The following is a 21680-nucleotide window of genomic DNA, read 5'->3' on the forward strand; positions in this document are numbered from 1 at the left end:
GAAAAAGTTTCTCAGCTTCCTAGTATCCATCATGTTGTGATCGCAAATCTAGTTGCCGGCAAAGGTATGAAGAAAAAACACTAACACACTAGCATTAACTAACTGAAAGAAACAAAAAGACAACAAAAAGACACAGAGCTGCTGTAGCAGGCTGCCACTAACACGGCGCCATTAGTAAGAATTATTTGTTATTATGTTATCCACAAATCACTGTGAAACCATCAAACACATTCATCTTGGTATTTGTGAACTGATTCAATTGATTCTGACCACAAGCACAGACAGTGCACAAAGGATGTTTCAAAGGCCACATCCTCAAGCAAGCAGCTCAAGGACAAAAATAGAAAACAATTTTTCTTTCATTCCTCTGCTGTTTCTTCCTCACTGGTTATCCCGATCAAATTCTTTGAGTTTTTTTTTGTGGTTGTATATTTGACCACATAAGGAACATTGTACTTTCCCAAGGGGGGGAAGTTATAGAGTGACAAAAAATGTACTTCCTCTGTAGGACATTTTGAGCTACTGTGTTCCGTACAAATGATAATCTATGACAAAAACATCTGATAAGAAATAACATCAACGAATCACTCATAACATGTATAGTATCATATCATGTTCAGATACTGTACATCCAGCTACAGTATGCATTTTCTAACCACTTCATCCAATTCAGTGACGTGAGAGCCAGAGCCTGTCTTGGCCTGTCTCGTTGCAGGGTATACACAGACACAGACACGCACACACTCACACCAGGGCCCATTTTCCCAGAACCCAATTAACCTACTAGCATGTCTTTGGATAAACAGAGAATAAAAACAGTAGCTGTAGAATTCAAGAACACAAAATTTAAGAAAAATGCAACTTTTCTTCATGGCCCCACTGGGCCACAGAAATACTTTAATGAAACTGCACAGTTCCTCAGCTTATATATTAATACAATAGAGCTTCATATACAGTAAGCTATTCATTTTTAAATAGATTCTGACCTCAGCTACCTGGGCTGTTATCTAATTAAAATAAAATGGAAAATAAATTATATTTAGATCTCATCCTTTAACAGACAGAAAAAACATCATTGTAGCAAAAATACAGGTACAGTTCACTAGTAAGGCTCAATAGTAGATATTTGAAAATGCACATCTGTATGAGGGGGAGAGAAGAGAGGATTTTTTTCTGTTTCTTATACATTTTTCAGCAGGAAGCAACTCTACAACAAGTGTAAACAGGACATTTTTACTGGAACACAGGTTGTTAAACATTCTAGGCAACTTGACAGTAAAAATATATTGTTGTATATAAGAGGTGCACAAAAAAGATCACATCATGCCATTCTACAGTCAAACAAGCCATGAAGAGGCTTGAGCCGGGCTCCAGTACATCTGCACTTCAAAAACACTCTTAATGTTAGTATAACCACCCATGGAGATTGGCTAGAAGATTTCTTTTGTACCCCAAGCTTTGCAAAGCACTCATCACTGTGTTTTTTGGACATTCTTAACAAAACATTTTAAGGCTGTTTTTTTCCTAATAAAAGTTGATGTCATTTTCCATAAAATTGTTATTTTATTTTCTTTTTAGACACTGGCAATCTGCAATGAAATATATTATCGTTTACTTAAAAACCAAAACAAAAAGTAAAAGGTCAGATTTTACACTTAAATGTTCCTTTCCTGAAGTTCATTTTCCTTCTTCATTGGTTTTTGATTCAATCTTCTGTAAGTCCCAAAGTCTAACTTATTCTGACTCAAACAAACAATGACAAAGCAATCACTTTATAATTTTGCATTTGTGTTGGAGATTGGGATGGATTTGGTGTTATAATTACCAACTCCTTACAACAATTTCAATTTCAACAATTTCATCCTTAAATAGTTAACAGTTAAATGCAATTACAGTGATATGTATTCATACTGAAGATAATAATTTTGCCTATAAAAAGTCTAGTAAGATATAGGTAACAGACAGGCATGTTTTTTAAAGTATGTTCTTTACATGTTTCAGTTATATGGTGTCGTACTCACCCCAGCTGCTGCACTAAGGGATGAGTTAGAATTAGCTTGGGCAGCCAGCCACTGCTCCACCCACTTTTTTGCCATGGACACCATTTTGACAGGAGACCTGAATCACCTGGAGACAATTTACTACCGCTCCACTTCAGGTCCTTCAAGGATTCTTAAGAACTGCTCTGGCTTTGCTCAGGGCTCTGTTATACTATAACGATCCCATTGCTTGGTGAGACTAGGAGTAGATTGTGAATCATAAGATGAACCCACTTCCTGGACAAAAGGAGAATGATACCCCAGGGGAACTGTGGGCAGTGTGCTGGCAGGGGAGCAGAACGGTGTTAAATGCAGGTAGAGGGGCTTCCACAGCAGGTTAGGGACTCAGGGAAGCAGCATTGTTCATGTTCGTGGTCAGGCAGGCAGTCAAAGCTGTTGAATCCAAAACCAAGGCCAAAGCACAACGGGGAAATCAGATGGAACAAGGTTGAAGCAAGCCAGGGTCCAAGCCAAGATAAATACCATGTTGATACCAAGCCGAGTGGTGTTTCAGAAATGAGGTTGAAACAAAGCAGAAGTCAAGAATCCAACAAAGAATTGGAGAAAACAAGCTCAAGGGGCTCAGTATGCCTGAACCACCTGAAGTCTCCATGTGATTCAGGTCTTCTGTCAAAACAGTGTCCATAAAGACTAAGGTCCTGTCACTCCAGCTCTCACACCGATACTAGCTTGCCCTGTTATTAACTATAATTAAAACAATTCAATTAATATTTTCAATTCACTAATTCACTTCATTTTTAATTATAGTATAACAGTTATTTGTTGTGATAATTCTGTCATAATAATAAATTTTGTTTTATATCTTTGTATTCAATTCTTTTATTCATTTTAATTAGGTAATGTTAATTTTTCTCTGCAACTCAGCAACTCTTAGAAGTTGAAATGTGCATAGTGAGAAAGTAAATATCTTGATTTTTCACTCTCTCTCACTCAAAGCAAAAAAAGATACTGTCTAACATGGTCTGATTTTTGTGGCTGTAATCTCTGACCACATCACCCACATCCCTTTCAAAAGACTGAATTTCACTGAAAATAGTTTTTTTCTCACACTAAAACATAACATTACCTTCTACAGTACAACAGTCTCCACAGTTATACAGAACCTGCAGAGAAGACACTCAAGAGTGCCGGAAGATGTGGAAAAATGTGGAAAAGGTGAAATAATGTGTTAGTACAATTGAGCAACAGATCCAGTAAGCTGATCTCAAGAACATGAGAATGAAATTCAATTATTTTATAATCAGTACAAGTAAAACATGATGTTTAAAAAATGTGAGAAACTATTGTGAACGGCCTTGGCAAGGGGTCTTTTTGAGGCAGGGATGTTTGGTGGAGCAATGACAGACATACCAATAAGTCACTATGGAGGAGTTTCAGATGAGTACAAAAGGGCCTCAGTGAAATGGAGAAGTAAATGTTTCTGACAGCTTGGGTGATGTTTCTGTCATTGCAGTTTATACTGAACATCTAAAACCATGAACAGAGAAGGGAAAGTAAAGGTCATATATTTAATTTAAGGACTTTTAAAGTTACATGTTGTTACAACGTTGATGTCAGTAGAACTTCAGTATATCACTCTTCTATTTCAGTCTGTAATTAAGACAAACTAAAGGATTAATTGGACTGAGTTGATTTATTGGCCTTACCAGCTTGTATCCGGGTGGAACAACAACCTGACAGTGAAGACAAGGTTACTGGAAACCCTGCCATGAGGCAAATAGGAGCCAATATCCTGATTGCAAAGTTTAATATAAGCTTACCTTAGGCTTTGGATCTGATCTGATATAAACTTTATAGACATTGGAAATCCGGTGTCCAAGAAATTAGACCATGTTGTCTGGAATTCCTTGTTGAGGACTGTAGTAGCCTACATTGATGTGAAATAAATAACCAGAAAGCACTGAATCTTGCTTTACTTTGAACATCTCAGTGATGGTACATTTGTAGTCTTCCTGCAAAAATGATGGGGTGTACTCAGGCATCTTGGTCCTTTGAGAAAGGGACTGGGGAGCATTTTGGGGGAGATCACCAAGAGAAGACTTAGAGCATTCTGACAGAAAAGAAAAGTTATTGCAGGAAGTTGTGAAAGTATGAGACACAGGTGATGAGAGTGATGATTCACAAAAAAATCGAAGATTAAGGCAGTACAGTAAAGCCATTTGCATCAATTCTTGGGAATGAAGGACCACAGGACATGATAAGATTTGGGTTTTAGTAAGAGCGGACATCAAAAGCATTTAAGGTGATAGAAAAATGTCTGCACCGTGGATTATCTGATGGCAAAAGTAGAGAGGCACAAGAAGTGTAATGAAGATGGGGATATTTCAATGAAAAGAAAGGAACATGGCTGTGGTGAGAACACAGTCTTTGGAGAAAGAGGTAATAAAAGATGTGTTAGATAATGCTAAGTAAGATCCAGGCAGATGAACAGCTGGCAGAGGGATGCAGGCAGCTGGGGCTATACAGTAGGTTGAGGAATCATTGGGAACCAGGGAGAAACCCGGATAGGAAGATGGGAGAGGAGGTTAGGGGTTCAGCTTGTACTATTTTTGCCATAAAGTGGAACCAGTGGCTGCTGCAGCTTGGGCTGCAAAAAGGATACCTGATAATGCAAAGGCACTAAACAAGCTATATGTCATAATAATAATAATAATAATAATAATAGTAGAAACAAGAGGTAAGGGGAAGGAAATGCAGGCATGGTGGTTAAGATGCCCGACGTAGACGAAGAGAAAAGGAAAAAGCGGAGAAGATGAGACTGCAGGAGGATCAAAAGGAAATGATACAGGAAGAGAAGGAACAGGTGTCCTGGTGGGCAGAATGGTGAGTTGTCCAAGGGTGGCAACTGGAATAGGGACCTTACAAGGGCAACATAGCAGAGCCGGGCAGTTGGGTGTTCTTCATGAAGGGGAGAAAGAAAAAGGAAGAAAAAGGGTGTTGCGTTGAATTGGAACAGGAAAATGTGCCTCCTCATTCTTTTGAGGTTCCTTGCAATCAACCCGCATTCCAGTCTGTGATTTTGGGGGAATGGGATTTAGATGTGGAAGAATTATTCTGGAATACATGGGTGGTAAAAGGCTGAGCTCATCACTGAAGGGCTGATGGGAGTTTCAACCTGGGGATCCTTGGGTAGAGCAGTGAGGTCTATTGGAAGACGAGCCTTTGGTGCTTGGAGAGACCAAAAGCAGACTGGATTTACAATCTGGAAGGAGACTGGTGGGTGCGATGACAGAACTGGGGGGTGGGAAATCCGTGATTGGACTGGTGTGGCTGATATTGACCTGATAGCAGGGCTGGCTGCTGGAGGATTTGTGAATCGACTGAAAAAATGACACTTTTAGCCATTATTTCACATGTAACCAAATATCACATTGAGCAATTACAACAATGAGGAAAGAAAGCAAACAGTTTATAGTATTTTATTTAATTTTAACACAGCATGCAGAATTACAATGTTTCCTGAACAAAGTAGCAAAAACACATATAACTTGTTTCATTTCAAGCATGGTACTAGTGTTTATTCACAAGAATCACAATTGACAATAAGTGCAGTATACTGTATGTCAATACAAAAACACTGCACTGGTAGAAGGAAGTTGAGAAAAGGTGCTGACTTATTGCTACAGGTTTACTTTCACAAACACATTTTAAAACCATGAACTGTACTGAGCCAGCTGTGAATGGCTCAGGAACTTTCAATATCAGTACCGTTTCTTTTCTGACATTTTCTTTAAATCTCCTCATAGACATTCATATAATCTTCACATATGGTACAGGTAACAATAACATTTCAAACATCAGTGTTTACATCAGCAATATATAGTTTCCTCTTTTCATTTCAGACTCCATATACAAACATTCTCATATAAGATCTATAAACAGTTTTAAAAACCATTATAAACTATGTACAAATAGTGCTTCAGCATTTCATCTCTGAAAAACTATAACCATCTACATACTAAAAGTACTCTGCATGCTCATTAAAAGGCATTATTCCTGAGTCCAACTGAAATTATTATTTTGTGTTAAAATTCTAAACTAAGAAATTATTGTTTACACTTCATCTTCATGAAGTCTGGACAAAGAGAGGAAATGTATCTTGATGGAACATTTAATTTATGTGATATAATTAAAGACAGGATTTTTAGTACACCAAATCCTCTGTATTAACATAACTTCTGCCTGCATACCACATATGCCTAAACTTACAATTTGTGACCAAATACATTTTGAACAATTATAAAATCTGTACTGTACTATAGCATCCATTTTTCTATAGAAAAATCTGGTCATAATTTTCTGACCCAGTGTAGTACAGAACTAGAACAATTTAAAAAAAGGAGTTCTACATTGTAGAACAAGAGATTGTGAGTTCATGGCCTACTGTATAACTGTAACATGTTCATATCCACACAGATCATTCTTTGTGCATGATTACTGAATTAAACCATCAAACTGCACAATGTTTCAAAGTGGAGCTAGAAAATGACATAAGGTTAGATAAGCTTTGTGCTTTCCATGTGAGCATTTAAAAGGTCAACCTCGAAGATAAAAAACGGAGTACATCAGAAGGACTGGCTTTAGAAATAGAATTGTATTAAGCAATTTATGTACTGAGCATCAAAAAGAAAACACGAATAAAACACAAATAACTAAACCACATTCACCAGTTGGTACTGTACTGTAGTTTTACTACTGTAGTTTTTGTGTGTTCTTATATTTTATTTAACGTGCATTACATAAGTAAATTCATTATGCTGTTGTATGTACATTTTTTATTAACGGGGAGACAAATACTGCAGCATATTTAGCCATCATTGGAAGTAATATAAGCTGTACACCTGCAATTCTTGCTTTGCATCAGGTTGCTATTGTTGCTATTGTTGTCTCGTGGGATTTTGTGCCACTTGTCTTGTAGATTCTGGACAAGCATGTGCCTGTTTACTGGTCACTGAGCCACAGACACTGCTCTTCTTCCAAACTTCTCATAAAAGTTCAATGAAGCTCAAGTCTTGAAAGTAAGGCATCCAGGGCACACTACGCTCACATTCTTAAGCTTTTGTGAGACAAGCAGCATGAAGACATGCTTTATGCTGCTGGAATGAGCAGGATTTGGTCAGTTGGGTGCCATGCAGTCACGTTACCGCCATTTCATATAAGCAGAGTTCTGTAGAGACAAGACACTCCTGCACAGACCATCACATTTGAACCTCCCCTTCCATTGACCTCGTGTATCATGCTGCATGTTTTCAACAAACTCACTGGCATTTGTGGTGGTGGTTTACACAAAATCTTGTCTCATCACTGAAGAGGACTTGACTCCACTGCTGGTAAGTGCACCTGAGGTGCTGCTCTTTTCATGGCCCATGGTCAGTGTCCTCTTGATATAAGAGGCATGTTGGTTCCTTTACATGCTTTTCCTTCTTGATTTCCCCTAGGTTTCACAGTCAACAGGTTTAAACACCTCATATCTTTTTACAAGGCAATTGTCTCACTGAGCTGATTTATCACCTATGCAGTCAAAATCACTCCAACTTATAGTTGGCGATGAATGTTCAATTAAACAAAATAACATTATAATTCTTATAAAGAAAAATTCACATTTTTTATTATTCTAAGGACATTCATGGACACATACAGTAGTGAGAAGAGTCTTTTGATGCTCAGTACATGTGTGCATAGCACGTGTATTGGATATCATGTGTTTGTGTGGACGCATCTCACAAATATGGAAGCACCTTTCAGTACTGAATCTCAACCTTGTACAAAGGAGACTTTCTGTGACCTGACCTGGGTTTGTTTTTCAGTTAATTACAGAAAGCAAATAGCAACAAAGGGAATATGTAGCAAAACAAATGCACTGTGAAGATTAGGTTAAACATTTTAGAAACAGTGAGCAAATCTCTTCTTTACAAACTAGAAATTAAAAAAAGGGAAAGATAGTGTGTGGACTTATTTGGAAAATAATCAATTTCCAGCCCTTGGCATTCTAGGGTAATTGGTTACAGCTGATTTTGGAAAGCTTTGCCTAAACTTGAGGGTACTATTAAGACCAAAATATGACATCATTGTTTTCTCATAGAAGAGGATTTGGTGCACTTGTGAATTCAAAGGTAACACAATTTTCTACTGAAGAACTTGCAAGTCTCATAGAGAACAAAACTTGCTGGTTCAATAGTTACAGTAAGTGCCATTATTCTTCTGTATGTAAGATTACCCTGTAAAAGAAGGCTATATAGTTTGATATCATGCTACTCTAGAGTCATAAAGTATGAACACAGAGTCAACTCACTCATGACCTCAGGAACAAAACCTTTTTACTAATTACTTCTTCTAGCCAATTAAAATATAACTGTACATGCCTATACCAAGGCTAATCTAAATTATTCCACATGGTCCTTTACCTGGTGCAGTGAAAGTCTATTAAGCTAGAGTCCAGTCTGTTTTGTTTAAAGTCTTTATCAAAAATACTATTAAGCACAGATAAAAAGGTACCGAACAGCAAAGTGAAGAAAAAACTTGGAAAAAGCCACTGCTCAGGAAATGCAATGAAACTGTTTGGCAAGGCTGAAATTAGCTAAGGCAAATTAACTTGACAGCCACTAGTTTAGTAATGCAATGTTTTAGTATTTTTCAGTATTTGACTTGAAGTATCAAAGATTTATGCTGAATTTTAAAAAGCACTGAAAACACATCCTTGACATAAAACACAAAGAAACCTTGAGGAAAAATGGGCCTTTTACAATGTTGTGCTAGGTTGTCGGTTGTACTGTATGTATCACAATTAAACAAGTTCTGTTAAGCCTTCACAGTTATACATTGGCTGTCGCATTGATACCTAAAGGATAATTCTTAAAAAAGATGAAAATACTTAGAAAATAAAAGACTATTCTTTCTAATGACTCCCAAAACTAGAGGGATAAATGAGTTTAATGTGTACTTCTGTATCTGATTGCAAATGGTGTAGTGTTATATATAGTAAAGACAAATACTTAGAATAAAACACTTCGAATAGATTTTGCTGACATATGGCAGTTTACATTCAATACACTGTGGGCTAAACATCAGGCAACCTGAACTAAAAGCTCACTTAAGTACATACACGTGAGAGGATGCCATAAATACAGAATTTCAAACGAAATCCAGACAGCCAGGACAGCTGCGCATCCCTTTAAGAACAAACATGAAAACAACTGCACTATTCCTAAGGATTTAATGATTGCTATCCACAAAGTCTTTGGCTTATTACAAAAGAATATTTTCTTTTCTACCAATCGATAAAAGGAGGTACATTAATACCTTGGTTTCTATCTATTGCATAACAGAAACAGCAAAAAATAAACAGAATCAGAAAGTTCAAGTTAGTTCCAAAATCTCTAAAATAAATATCACTTTTAAAGTTACTGAATAACTCTAGTGGACCATTTACCTGAACTCAAAGACAACAACAAGGTTTATGTTGTGAAATTTTAAAATCTCTCCTTTGGGTAGTCCTGAGTTTGTATGACAGGAGATCCCAATGGCGAAAGTATCTTGTGGCTAGAGCAGAGTTTTTTTCTGCATTCCAGCCTGTTAGTATATGTCTGTCATGTCAAAATAATCAATGCTGAGGGACAGCAATGTCAAAAATCCTCAGCATCAGAACTAGCTGAGATACAATAGCAATTTCTAAACCATGATCCCTACAGTTTCCAAACCAACAATGGAAAACATTAAATTGAAAATTAAGACTTAAAGCTTATTTTTTGGACAATGTCTTCCCAGGGTCCATAGCCAACAGCTGTCCTGATTCCAGTCTTCATGTTTCTGAATATCTCATGTTAAAGTAATGAAAAGATCAAAGAAAGTATGTAATGTGAAGTACTGAAAAGCTTGTTGCAAGTGCATTGAAACTGTGAGAGTGCTATTCACTTTCCAAGGCCTGACAATACAGCTTTATTTAGCAAGGGAGAAATGGGTCACTTGAGAAGTCAAAAGACCAAATGTCACTTAGAGCTTCTCTCTCATTAACCAGTCTGAATTTGACCAGCAGGGCGCAGATAGAAAAGGTTATTTCATCAGTTAACATATTACTGGTTATTTCAGTTTAGTTATCCAGAAACACACATCTACTGTATGTGAGAGACTAGTTTTCTTTGGAAGAACCCTGATGTGTCTTCCTATGTTATTCTCTGAAATGTAAAAGTCAGCCCTTTTGCAATCTTGAAATTAAAAACAACTTAGAAATAAAACACGCCAGGTGACAAGGAAATACCTTAAATGAAAAGGATATGACAGTTGAAGACCTTTTTCGTTGACTCCGCAAGACGATTGATCATTTTTACCACACTGTTAGGTACTAGACAGTTGAGATACAACATAATAATACCAACTCCTCAAGGACCAGTTTTTAATTGTGACTTTATCAAGTGTCCACTGAGGCTTTGTCTGAAATCTAACAAAACATTCTAGCTCATTTCATAAGCGTGCACTGTAGTAGTCTGCTCGGTATATTACATTTTTTTCCACGTAACAGATATCCATAAATCACTTAATCAAGTCATTAATTGTAGTGAGCTGAAATGCGAAACATACGAATGTGAGAATTTTCTTTCACAGGAAATTTTCTGTAGGTGAACAGAACTGTTCAGATTTCCATTTTACATTCAAATATTTATGTATCTCATCTTTTTCACGATTACTTCTAGTAATGTTATGTTATTTATAACAAACTACATCTCCTTTTACAAATACATTTAAACACAACCACCTTATAAGAAATTCAATTAAAGCAGAAATCTCACATAGACACTAAAAGCACAAGACACTACCATATCTGTTCTTTGCTTTAGTGAAAACAGGATGCGTTTTCTCATTCTACAGTAAGCTGCCAATTTCAGACTTTAGCAGCTGCCTACTCCTTCCTTAGAGACTTCCCCTCTTGTCCTGAAGTGTTTCTGTTTCACTGTCATATCTAAGCTGCCTAACTGCCAAAAGCAAGAAACTCAATAAATGATAATAAGAAGGACAATATGCTACATTGTTTTTGAATAAAATGGAAAAAAAATATTTATGGTAAAGCAGAAATGTTTAACTGCAGTGTTGGCACTCAAATGTTTAACTATTAACTTTTAAATTCTCCTCATTGCATGAAATCACCTTTGCAGTTATTCCATAAAAATGTTTTGAAAGGCAAATATATTTGACCTTTTGCAGAAATAAAAAAAACATATCAAAAGAATACTGCTTTCTTCTTGCTCTTTCCAGAAATCTTTAGTGTAAATCTTAAAAGAACTTTAGTTTTCTGTTATTCAATGTCTGTACCCAAACAGTTTTCACAATCAAATTTATGAAGTATGGTGTATGTATATTTCTTTAAAACATGATAAAACGACCTCATTCACAATGTTAGCTGTACCCAAAAGAATTTCAGAGCTCTTTGAAAACTATGTGGTTAAATAACAAAAATCAAAAATGTTTACACCTTTTTGATGAATAAATACACATAAAATTGGAACTACATCTGTTGACAGCACAGGAAATATTAGACTTCAGCCTTACTTAGCCACTACTCTGATCTAGTCCTTTTTCATCCAACCAATTAATAAAAACACCAAAACCTGTGTGGAAATGAAGATCTGGTCCTAAGTTCTTCCCAAAACAACCTGTGGACACACTAGATCCCACTGAATTGTTATAGCAACCCAACTGGAAACCCAACATTGCACTTTTTGGACAGCTTTGGTCTCTGGGTCAAATAGCACAAACAAATGATCCTGTATGTGATTTGGAACATCAGTTGGAGACATTCAATTAACATACTCCATTAAGAATGTCATTGCATCAACAACATCCTTTTGATTTTCTAGGACATACATCTGATCTTGGAATCCATGAACGCCACACAATATACAGTATATTTCATGGATAAACACTTTAAAAACACTCTTCCGATCCAAGGGAATGTCTAATATGGCTTTTTAAGTCAAAACATTATGAATGAAAAAACAAAAAACTCCTCCTTTGCGTTGCTTGGTCTCTCTTAATGGAGGCCACACTTCTGCAGAATCATAATCAGTCCATTTCTGAGGCCGAAAGCCTATTTCTCAAAAAAAAACAGAGATACTGTTGTTTGTATCTTAGCTAAGAATTAAAATCAAACACTTAGTCACTTGTTAACCACCATGTTAATGCTCATATTCACCCTGTGTATTTTCAATTTTCAATTTATGGGTTAGAGAATAGGCTTTTGCTCTGGTACTCCTCATTCATATTTCATGAATACCTTATCAGTGTTTCATTCTGTTCATGGAAGGTGGGGTGGATCGTGGTTTTAAGATGTGTGATCTTTAAGTTGAAGGAAGGGAAAGACTCCTAATTGCTTTGCTTAGTGTCATAGCCATCACATCACTGGGGACACAAGCATCCTTGCAGGTAAGAAGGTGGGAAAGGAGATCAAGCTGATGCTGCTAATGGCACTTCTCTGAACTCCATCCACTACGTTTGTTGAAACTGTTTTGCTGTATCAGAGCCCAGGCTCACAGGAGGTTTGAGAAACTGGGAACAGCGATATCCAAGAGGGTGCACTCAATCCACGAAAGAATCAACTAGTGAACCTCGGCCTGCGCTGACAAGGCCAAGTACTCGGTGTTCTCAGCAGCGGGAAGATGCCCATTGACCTTGGACTTGGGAGGAAAGAAGTCCTGTTGGTAATCAGGATTGTCCAGGCTGGTTTGGTGGGTGACTTTTTGGTCGCAGTAGTGTGGGTTGTCAAACAAGGGCCTGGGCAAAGCTGGCTGTACGGTGTTGAGGTATTCGTGGAAGTCAGCGGTGTTGCTGAAGGAATTCAGATACTGAGAGTCTGGATTTTGAGCCCTCGTCGCTGCTGAGATGGGAACAACACTGTCCTGATAGATGGGGTTCATGACGTCGGACACTGGGTTCCCGTTTTGGTTCACATACTCTGTCAGACACAACAGAAGGATTCAATTAGAGGCTCTAATCTTGATTCATCGCACTGCTGTTGGACCCTTGAGGGAGGCTCCAGTAAAATACTCAAGTGTGTACATGGGCAACTTAAATGTAAATGTAAGTGTCAGCCAAACAAAATAAAGATGATGTCACATACACTTTCAATCAGAAAATCAGAACGAATGCGAAAAAGACACAGATGGTCAATGATGATGGAATAAAATGCACCCTCCCACTGTACCTTATTTGAATGAAGTACCGCATTAATCAAAAATATTTGTTTTTGAAAATGATTCACTAAGCGTTCAATGTTTATGCAATGTACACAGCATCCATTACTCACCTGGTAAAGGCTGAAAGTCCTTTTCGAAAGCTCCATCTGTAGGGTCAGTAATATAGCGCTGGATGAAGCTATCCTCTCTCATCGGATATCCCTGATAATCAAAAACACAAGAAAAAAAGTCAGGTTTTGCAAACCAAGTAAAAATCAAATATCAGCTGTCATTGTGGTTTTACAACTTTCATGCAATATTTATTCACAGTATTGAAAAGGAGAACCAGTCCCACCCTGATAACATTCCATGTGTCTTTTTATATTTCATACTGTGAAAAATATTTTTGGTTAAGAAGTCTATACAGTATGTAAATGTAAATACATCTATAAAAATGTTTAATATAAAAAAATGTTAAAAGGTGAGTTACAAACGTCAACTAAACAACATAACTCTTTTTACTGCATTACAGCCTTTAAACACTCTGGCTACTCAGTCCTACAATCACACAGCCTAGCACATATCAGACGTCAAAAAGTGTTCTGAATGTGCACCAGTGGGAGGACTGGCATGCAGTTTATCAAGTTCTCAGAAACATCAAAGAAGACACCCTTAAAATGGGGTTTCTGAAAAATACAGATTTGGCTTTTCTAGGCTGTGTAGTATCAGTCTATCAGTTTTCTAACCGCTTTATCCAATACAGGGTTAATGGAGAGCTGGAGCCTATCTTAGCAAGCAATGGGCATAAGGCAGGATACACTCTGGGTAGGACACCAGTCCATCACAGGGCACACACAGACAATTTTTCCAGAAGCCAATTTACCAGTATGTCCTTCCCTGTAGGAGGACACTGGAGTACCTAGCAGACACCCATGTGAACATGGGGAGAAGATACAATCTCCACACAGATCACCCCAGGTGCAGAATTGAACTCAGGGCCCCAGTGCTGCAAGCCTGCAATACTAGCTACTGTGTTACCATGCCACTCTACATTTGCAATATCTTGGTTCATCACTGTTTGTAGCAGTTCAGTGATGCGATCAGTAAAAACAGTTGTTGCCTTTTTTAAAAAAAATGTCTCCTACCCGTGGTCAAAGGACAAAACAAGATCCTCGTATAAACAGAGCATTGCAGAAAACATTTTAAAACCATTCTAATTTACTTTAAAAAGGTTACCGAGATATTGACGCTTGAAATATAAATTCCTGGTACCATTTACTGTACAAACTTAAAATACTACTAATAAGTACAAACTAATGTTATTTCTCACAGTAGCCCAGTACTAGCTCTTTCAATTCCACTCACTTACCCCATTTCTGATCGTGCAAGATCCCGTGCTGCTGTTAAGGCTCTGTAATTCAATAATGAAATTCAATTAAATGTTAGAGTCCTTTGAATTAACTAAATAACAAGATCACATACTGGTGCAAAACCACTGATATAGCTAAAGAGATAAAAAACACACTCTCCCTTCCCACAATGTTATCCTTTATGGGTTTAATGGGTTTGCAGTTGTATCATCTTAAAACCTCGCTCAATTAAAAAGTACTTGAATACTATTAGTCAAAAAGGACAACCTGCAATCTTTTGAACTTTTTGTGACAGCATACGGAACATGATTGTAGATAGTATATTTCAAGCTTAGTGTTTTGGGAAGCCTCTGTCCACTATATCCCTGCCTTCAAAAATGAGAAGATTCCTCTGCCCTGCTTCCAGGAGGAAACCACATTTCTAGGTAGGCAGAGGGAAAGGTGATTAGTTTGCTTATTGTGTGTTGAGGATCAGCTGTTACTGATTGGCAAGTCTTTCACAGTATAAAAGGTATTAGGTACTTTATGTATGCTGTTGGCATTTTACAGTACAGTATATACTGCATTAAGAAAAATGACATGAAAGCACAAAATCATGACCGACTAAATTAATTTTCAGAAAAGGGTTGAATAATTTTGAACCTTTAAGAATAATAGTATTGCTAAAATCTCTGCATCTCATCACAGTGTTCTAAAATTACATTTACTAGGCGGCAATATGCCATACCATTAGAAGGAAACTGCTCCATGAAGAGCCTTACACACAAAGCAGGATTATATGGATAACAGTCTCAGTGCTTTTGGTGAACAGTGTAGACCTGGTAGTCAGTACCTGATGTTTGTAGCTATGAAACCTCAGGAAGAGGATTTAACCACCCACAGCCATCTCACTTGCTCTATTTGGCTGCCAGGTACATGCATTCCCATTTCAGCTGTGTTTGAAATTTAACTGACTTTCCCTTTCCCTCCCACATATCCGCCTATGCATTCAATTTCCCTTGATTTCTTCTGTCCCAGTGGGTCTTTGATCAGGCTCATATCCTTGGCAAGGAAGTTGTTCTCCAGCCAAGTGGACTGGGCCAAAAAAGTACAACATCTCCCGCCGTCATTACCCAGACAACACTTATCCGTTGTTGCCTTAAGGCCCAGCACACAATGTACAAAAACACAGATAAAGTTTTGAATTATTCTGTTCTTTTCTTATTCGGAATCATTCTAATGCCAAAATGTATACATCCTTAGCAAGTGATGAGAAATGCACTGCTGCAGAACATAATTCTGATTATCAACGAGAAGATGTGTGTTAAACTAACCTACATAATATCGTGTTTGTAGACACAACAGCAATGAATCGCTCAGCCCATGTTCCAATAAATGTGTCAAAAAATGTGCCCACAGCTGTAGTGCAGAGAAAGTAAGTATGACACAGATTCAAATTAGAATATTTGGGAAGCAAAACTGATACATCTTCCATTTTCCACTCCCGGCACCACAAGACCCTCAGATGACTTTGAGATAGCTTTACCATAGAGTGTAAGAGCTGCATCCGAGACGTGCTGGGGCTGTTGAAGAAGCCGTTGTAGGGAACGAGATACTCATCTGCATCCACAACATCATCCATTTCATCTCCATCAATCAAGGTGCGATAGAACTTGGAATCAGTGGGGCTCGGCAAATGCATGCGTTCATCACCCTGTGAAACAACAGAACAACTTAATCGGAAAGAAAAAAACCACCTGTACATTAACTTTGACAATCTTTGAGTTTGACTTAGAAGTGGTACACATACTGTAGAAAAACTGCTATCTAATAACTGTCTATTTTCCACTCCATTGTAATTTGAAATACCATAACACTATGCACAACTGCTGGCTCGGGAGATATAATGTACTGTGTGTCTCAGATCCCAGGGAAATCTTTAATAAAATCTTGTAATATGGCATGTTCACACACTGTAGGTTTTTGCCACACACAAAGAAGAGTTAAGCCAAATAGTAACAACATGGTCAGATGTGTTTTCTTAAAAGTGTATCTAGCCAACTTTTCATTTAGGGTGTGAGCTCTCTTTTTTGCATGTGTTTTTGTTTTGTATTCATAATTGTGTTTCGGAAAACGTTGGTAGCTTAAAGTAGAAAGAAAATGAGCTTTGTGGTACTAATCTGAGTTCTGACAGGGCAAAGTGGTCATCTAGGCTGGTTTCACAGACACTGAGAAATATTGATCCTAAGGAGAGGAAACGGCATACTGTATATAGACAAGAGGAATCCTGCAAAATGAAAAACAAAAATCTCAAAGCACAGATGCAGTGAGCTTTAAACACACAAATATTCATGAAATTAAAAGATAAGAGATTCAATGCTGGTTCCCTAAAATGAACTCTACATGGCAGAAGATGTATACTTTAGCTCTTTTTACCTGTATGACAAGATAGCGTGGGGGATCCCGAGCCATTTTTGAAAACTCTGCAATAAGCTCTCGGAATCTGGGTCTGCTGTCTGCATCGATCATCCAGCCTGAGTGATATACATAAGAACAAATATGGAAACCATGCTTCATGGTAAAGACAACAGAAAAATGAGTTCAAGACTAGTTAACTCCAATAGTCAATAAACTGAGTCTTAAAGCTGAATGGTTCCACTAGCTAAGGTTCAGTGGAAACTGTAATAATTTCTCGGTGCATTATTTCCTCATTTGACACTAACTCTGTATAATCTGTGGGATTCACAGTGAGAAAGATAGGAGATGGATCTGACAGTTATGTATATCAGAGGAAAATGTACAAGCACAGAACTTCCACTTTATGCTCATAAAGGGCCAATTTGGAAAGTCAGTGTTATGCTCTCAGTCCTGCCTTGTGTCCTTCGCTTTGGATGCCTACAGGGCTGCCACAACCCTTCCCAGGACTTACAGATGATTACAGATGGATGGATAGAAAGAGGAAAAACAATTGCCGATCCCACATTCTCTAAATTCCAAGGTTACTTTTTGTGGTAGGCCAGCAGTAATCAGCCTAGCAGTTTCAGCTGACCTGCCACTAGAGGTCATTCAGGCCTCTATTACATGTAAACAACTTCACATGTGGTGTACTGTACAAGTTGATTAAATGAGCCACTTCAGGAGAGACAGACCTGTCGCACATCTTTATCTCTGTTGACTTAAAAAAAGTACTATATGTACAATAAAAGTACTCACACGGGAGGCAAAGTTGGTGAGTTCTAAATAAATACATTCTAAAACAGTAGAGATGTTTCATTTATTGTTTTTGTGATGCTGGTTAACAAAAGTTATTTTGGGTTTGTGGGGGAAGGGGTTCAGAATGCACAACGCAGATACAACACTTACACTTCACCATGATCATGTAGACATCAATGGTACAGATGGGAGGCTGGGGCAGGCGTTCGCCTTTCTCTAGGATCCCTGCAATCTCACTGGCTGGGATTCCATCGTAAGGCTTTGACCCAAAGGTCATTAACTCCCAAACTGTCACACCTAAGCAGAAGAACCTGGAATCAGGTGAACTGGACCAGCCACATCACAGAGTACCATTCCACAGTCAAACATGCCAAACTCTTAACATGGTGATGAGGCTGGTTAATCAATAAAAAAAAACACACAGAGACAAATTATAGCCCTTGGAATCATCTTGAATGACACATGATGGTGTTGCAGCAACTGCACTGTGAATAAGATGAATACAAATCACACGGTCACAGTATCTGTGGACCTGCTGCTATTCAGGCAGGGTGAGTAGTGAATGAGTCATTTTCAGAGTAAAAGGATTAGTGTTACTATTTAAAAGAAAAAGACATTGAGCTGTACAATACATTTTAAAATCACTTTCTCTAATTGTTCTCTACTCAGTAGCTACTGACTAGTTATCAGTTGAAACCGTAACGAATTGAGCTGCTTGAATTTTAATTCCCAAAACAGTCTCTAAACAGCCCAGGTGTTTCAGGTTCCAGGTTGTATTTTTATTTGCTCAGACTTCCTGAACTTGGTCAGGAAAAGTTATCTGACAATCTGAAATATATACCTTTTTTCTGATCTGTAGCCTTGGAAACTCTTCCTTTAAAAACACTGAAGTGTAACATGACTTTTCCCCAGATTATAATCAAAACTCTTGCCAAAAATCTGTTAAAGTGGTGGCTTTCCACAGACTATACAGAAGAAGCCACCAGCAAACAAAAAGCCCATGTCAAGAGATGTAGTTTTCTTTGAAATTACTGTTGGTATTTTAGGCGGGGTTACAGTAGGTTATGATGTAATGTTTTAGTGATCTTTTTAATATTGATGGTATTCTCTTTTTTTGCTTTACATGATTAAAAATTACAAACGGTTACTAAATATACACTCCCTCAGTAGTTACAAAGGGTGTCCAGAAGTGCTGTCTGTTCAGGTCTGACTTAGGACAAGGCCTCTTTGCGCTGTAAAATGAAACTAGCTTACAGCTCCTCTGTGGTTAACTATACAAGTTCCTGCAGATATTACTGAGCTCATGGGAATGAATTTTAAAAAAAGCAGTAACTGCATATTTTATCCAGTATCCTCTCCAGGGCCTCTTTAGCGTCAGTTCTTGGGTTTGCTGAAGCTGTTAGTAGGTCAACTTTAAGCTTACCTTCATTTTCCATGTGCACTAACTTAGTGTATTTGTTAGAAAAAACACACAGCTTTCGGAGCTTGCCAGTGAATTATCTTAAATTCTTAAATGCTTAATTAGTAACTACACTTTACATATACTGTACATCTTTTTAAGTTTTTCTCTGGCAATATTCCAGCTGGCAACTGTGTTGAAATCCATTTAATAAAGAATACACATGAAATCCACAGATGTACAGGTTCCTGGACTAGACTTTCATGGTTCCTGTTAAGAAATAGGTGCAATGGCTTGTTTGAAAAAATAATAAAACAGAGACTTTCTGCCTTAGCCACAGCCTGGTAATCTGCAGGCAGCAGAGAAATGTGATCCACTCATCTCAGAGAGCTAGTGTTTTATTGCAAGGAACAGCAGAGGCTGAGCCACGAGGCCTGCATCTCCAAAGTCACTTGACTGCTCCCAATGTCTGTGAGTCAAGACTTGACAGCAGGGTATTTTATGAATCGCAGGTGTTGACTGTTCTTTGTAGTCTGTAAGAGCTAACCGGAGATGTACTTTCCACCTGTCAGCCAGGCCTTGTGAATAGAAAAAATGCCCTGAATCACTTCGTTTGGATCCCTGATACAACACGATTCCTCTGAATCCCACACTACACTAGTTTAGTATAATTTCAACCTGTCTCCACCATATGGCCTTTGACCTACCATAACTCCAGACGTCACTCTGATGTGTGTAGATTCTGTGCAGAATTGACTCCAAGGCCATCCACTTGATTGGCACCTACCAAGGGAAGATGTGGTGAAATGTATAGCAGTCCTTCATCACTAGTGATTTTGTTTTTCTTGCATGCAAGTAGTAACAAATGACTGCATCTACGGAATCTTTCTACAATTATTAACTGTATGGAAAAAAAAACCTTTTAATGAAAACAGAACACAATATGCAGTTTTTGAGACTGTTTAAGAATTCCATATAATTTTTAAAGAAAGAGTGAAGCATTGGTTTACTACAGAGCAACACAAACTAAAATTAATTAAGAAAATAAATTGCATTAAATAAAACCATTTACTGTATATTAGTGATAAACAATATAAAAACATTTTTTTTCTGGTATTTCATATAGATACATTCATAGCAGACATTCCAGCTTTCTTCTAAGGTCTGTTAAGTATTTCACAGTAACAGATGGGTCCCATTTCATTAATAGAATAGTAACAAACTAGAACTTTTCAAATAAAAATAAAATCCATAACAGTTTCAGAGATACTTCCCTCAGTGCCCACTTCTGTCTGCCAGTTAAAAAGTTAACTAAATGCCCAATGTATTAATAAATGCATAAAATAAATAAGAACACTTGGTGCTTTGTTTTGGCAGTCTGCTGAATACTCCTAGTTAAAGCTGTGACTTGTGTTTGCTTAAAATTACAGTTTTACTACTACAATAGTGTAGTACTACTCTTTAGAAATTTAATTTTAATTGCGCCGCTCTACACTTCTGTGCTACATTCTGTAGTTCTAGTTTTTTTCTGAGAACGTTGCTGTTACCTTTCCTCCATCGGCGTGATATTCCTTCTCGTCGGCACTGAGGAGCTTGGCCAGCCCAAAGTCGGTGATCTTCACGTGCTGGGGGGTCTTCACCAAGACGTTCCTCGCAGCCAGGTCACGGTGCACCAGGTGTCGCTCCTCCAGGTAGTTCATACCCTGGCGAGGACCGGCAAAGCACGATCAGTGAATATTAGCACCGGATAGACCAGACTGTTGGAGAACCACTACATGTCTATGGAGACGCATGACATTGAGTACAAGCATGAGGAAAGCAAAGAAGAATGCAAACAAAGGCACAGAAGAATGTGAGGAAGAATGCAAAAATGAGAAAAGAAACAACTGCATCACTTCAGTTATCCTGCTGAAACCCTACAGTGGACATCTTTGCATGGCCGGAGAAAATGCTGCTTATTCATTGGACTGTTGATTTATTTTTATTAGCTGTTCAAAACAGAACAATTTGCCAGTACACTGTTTTGAAGTACAAAGTTTAGGGACATTTTTAAAGCACATACTTTTTAGGAGCTATTTCTTTCACCCATCTAGCCTGTCTGCTATTTAGTAACTAATTATCCCATTAAAAATGGGAAAGATACCATCCAGCTGTTTCTCGAAGAAAACCAGAGTATTGTCTTCAACAACATGGTTCAGTAGCTTGTTCCATGCTCCCCCTACCTTTTGCACTACAAAGTGCCTTCTGTTCTCTGTTTTAAATGCACTTCCACGTAGTTTCCACTTGCGGAATAAGACAGTTATCTATTTTATTCCCCATTGTGGTACTCCTTTCCATCCCTCTCTTCACCTTTCTGATATCAGTTCTATCTTCACTGACGATTCATTTTTCTCGTATTTTTAAACTGGACCTTTAATCATTTTATAAAGCTCTTCCTTTCCCCTTGTATTTTTATCATTAATTTTTTTAAACATTTGAAATGTTGTTTTTAGCTTTT

General features: G+C 37.8%; 1 protein-coding gene across 1 annotated transcript in view; it reads right to left on the reverse strand.

Moving 5' to 3' along the window:
• Positions 1-5463: 5463 nt before the first annotated feature.
• Positions 5464-21680, reverse strand: part of LOC148832948 (epidermal growth factor receptor-like) — a 127841-nt gene continuing 111624 nt past the window's right edge. The window contains exons 21-28 of the mRNA XM_088919137.1: positions 20731-20886; positions 19891-19966; positions 17935-18081; positions 17008-17105; positions 16118-16285; positions 14592-14633; positions 13354-13444; positions 5464-13002 (exon numbers count right to left, since the gene is read on the reverse strand). Of these exons, the coding sequence (XP_088775263.1) occupies positions 12647-13002; positions 13354-13444; positions 14592-14633; positions 16118-16285; positions 17008-17105; positions 17935-18081; positions 19891-19966; positions 20731-20886 (1134 nt within the window). The 3' untranslated portion in view covers positions 5464-12646. The remainder of the gene's footprint in view (positions 13003-13353; positions 13445-14591; positions 14634-16117; positions 16286-17007; positions 17106-17934; positions 18082-19890; positions 19967-20730; positions 20887-21680) is intronic.

The sequence above is a fragment of the Atractosteus spatula genome, chromosome 6 (assembly GCF_055471065.1).
Source record: "Atractosteus spatula isolate fAtrSpa1 chromosome 6, fAtrSpa1.hap1, whole genome shotgun sequence".
NCBI classification, from domain to species: domain Eukaryota; kingdom Metazoa; phylum Chordata; class Actinopteri; order Semionotiformes; family Lepisosteidae; genus Atractosteus; species Atractosteus spatula.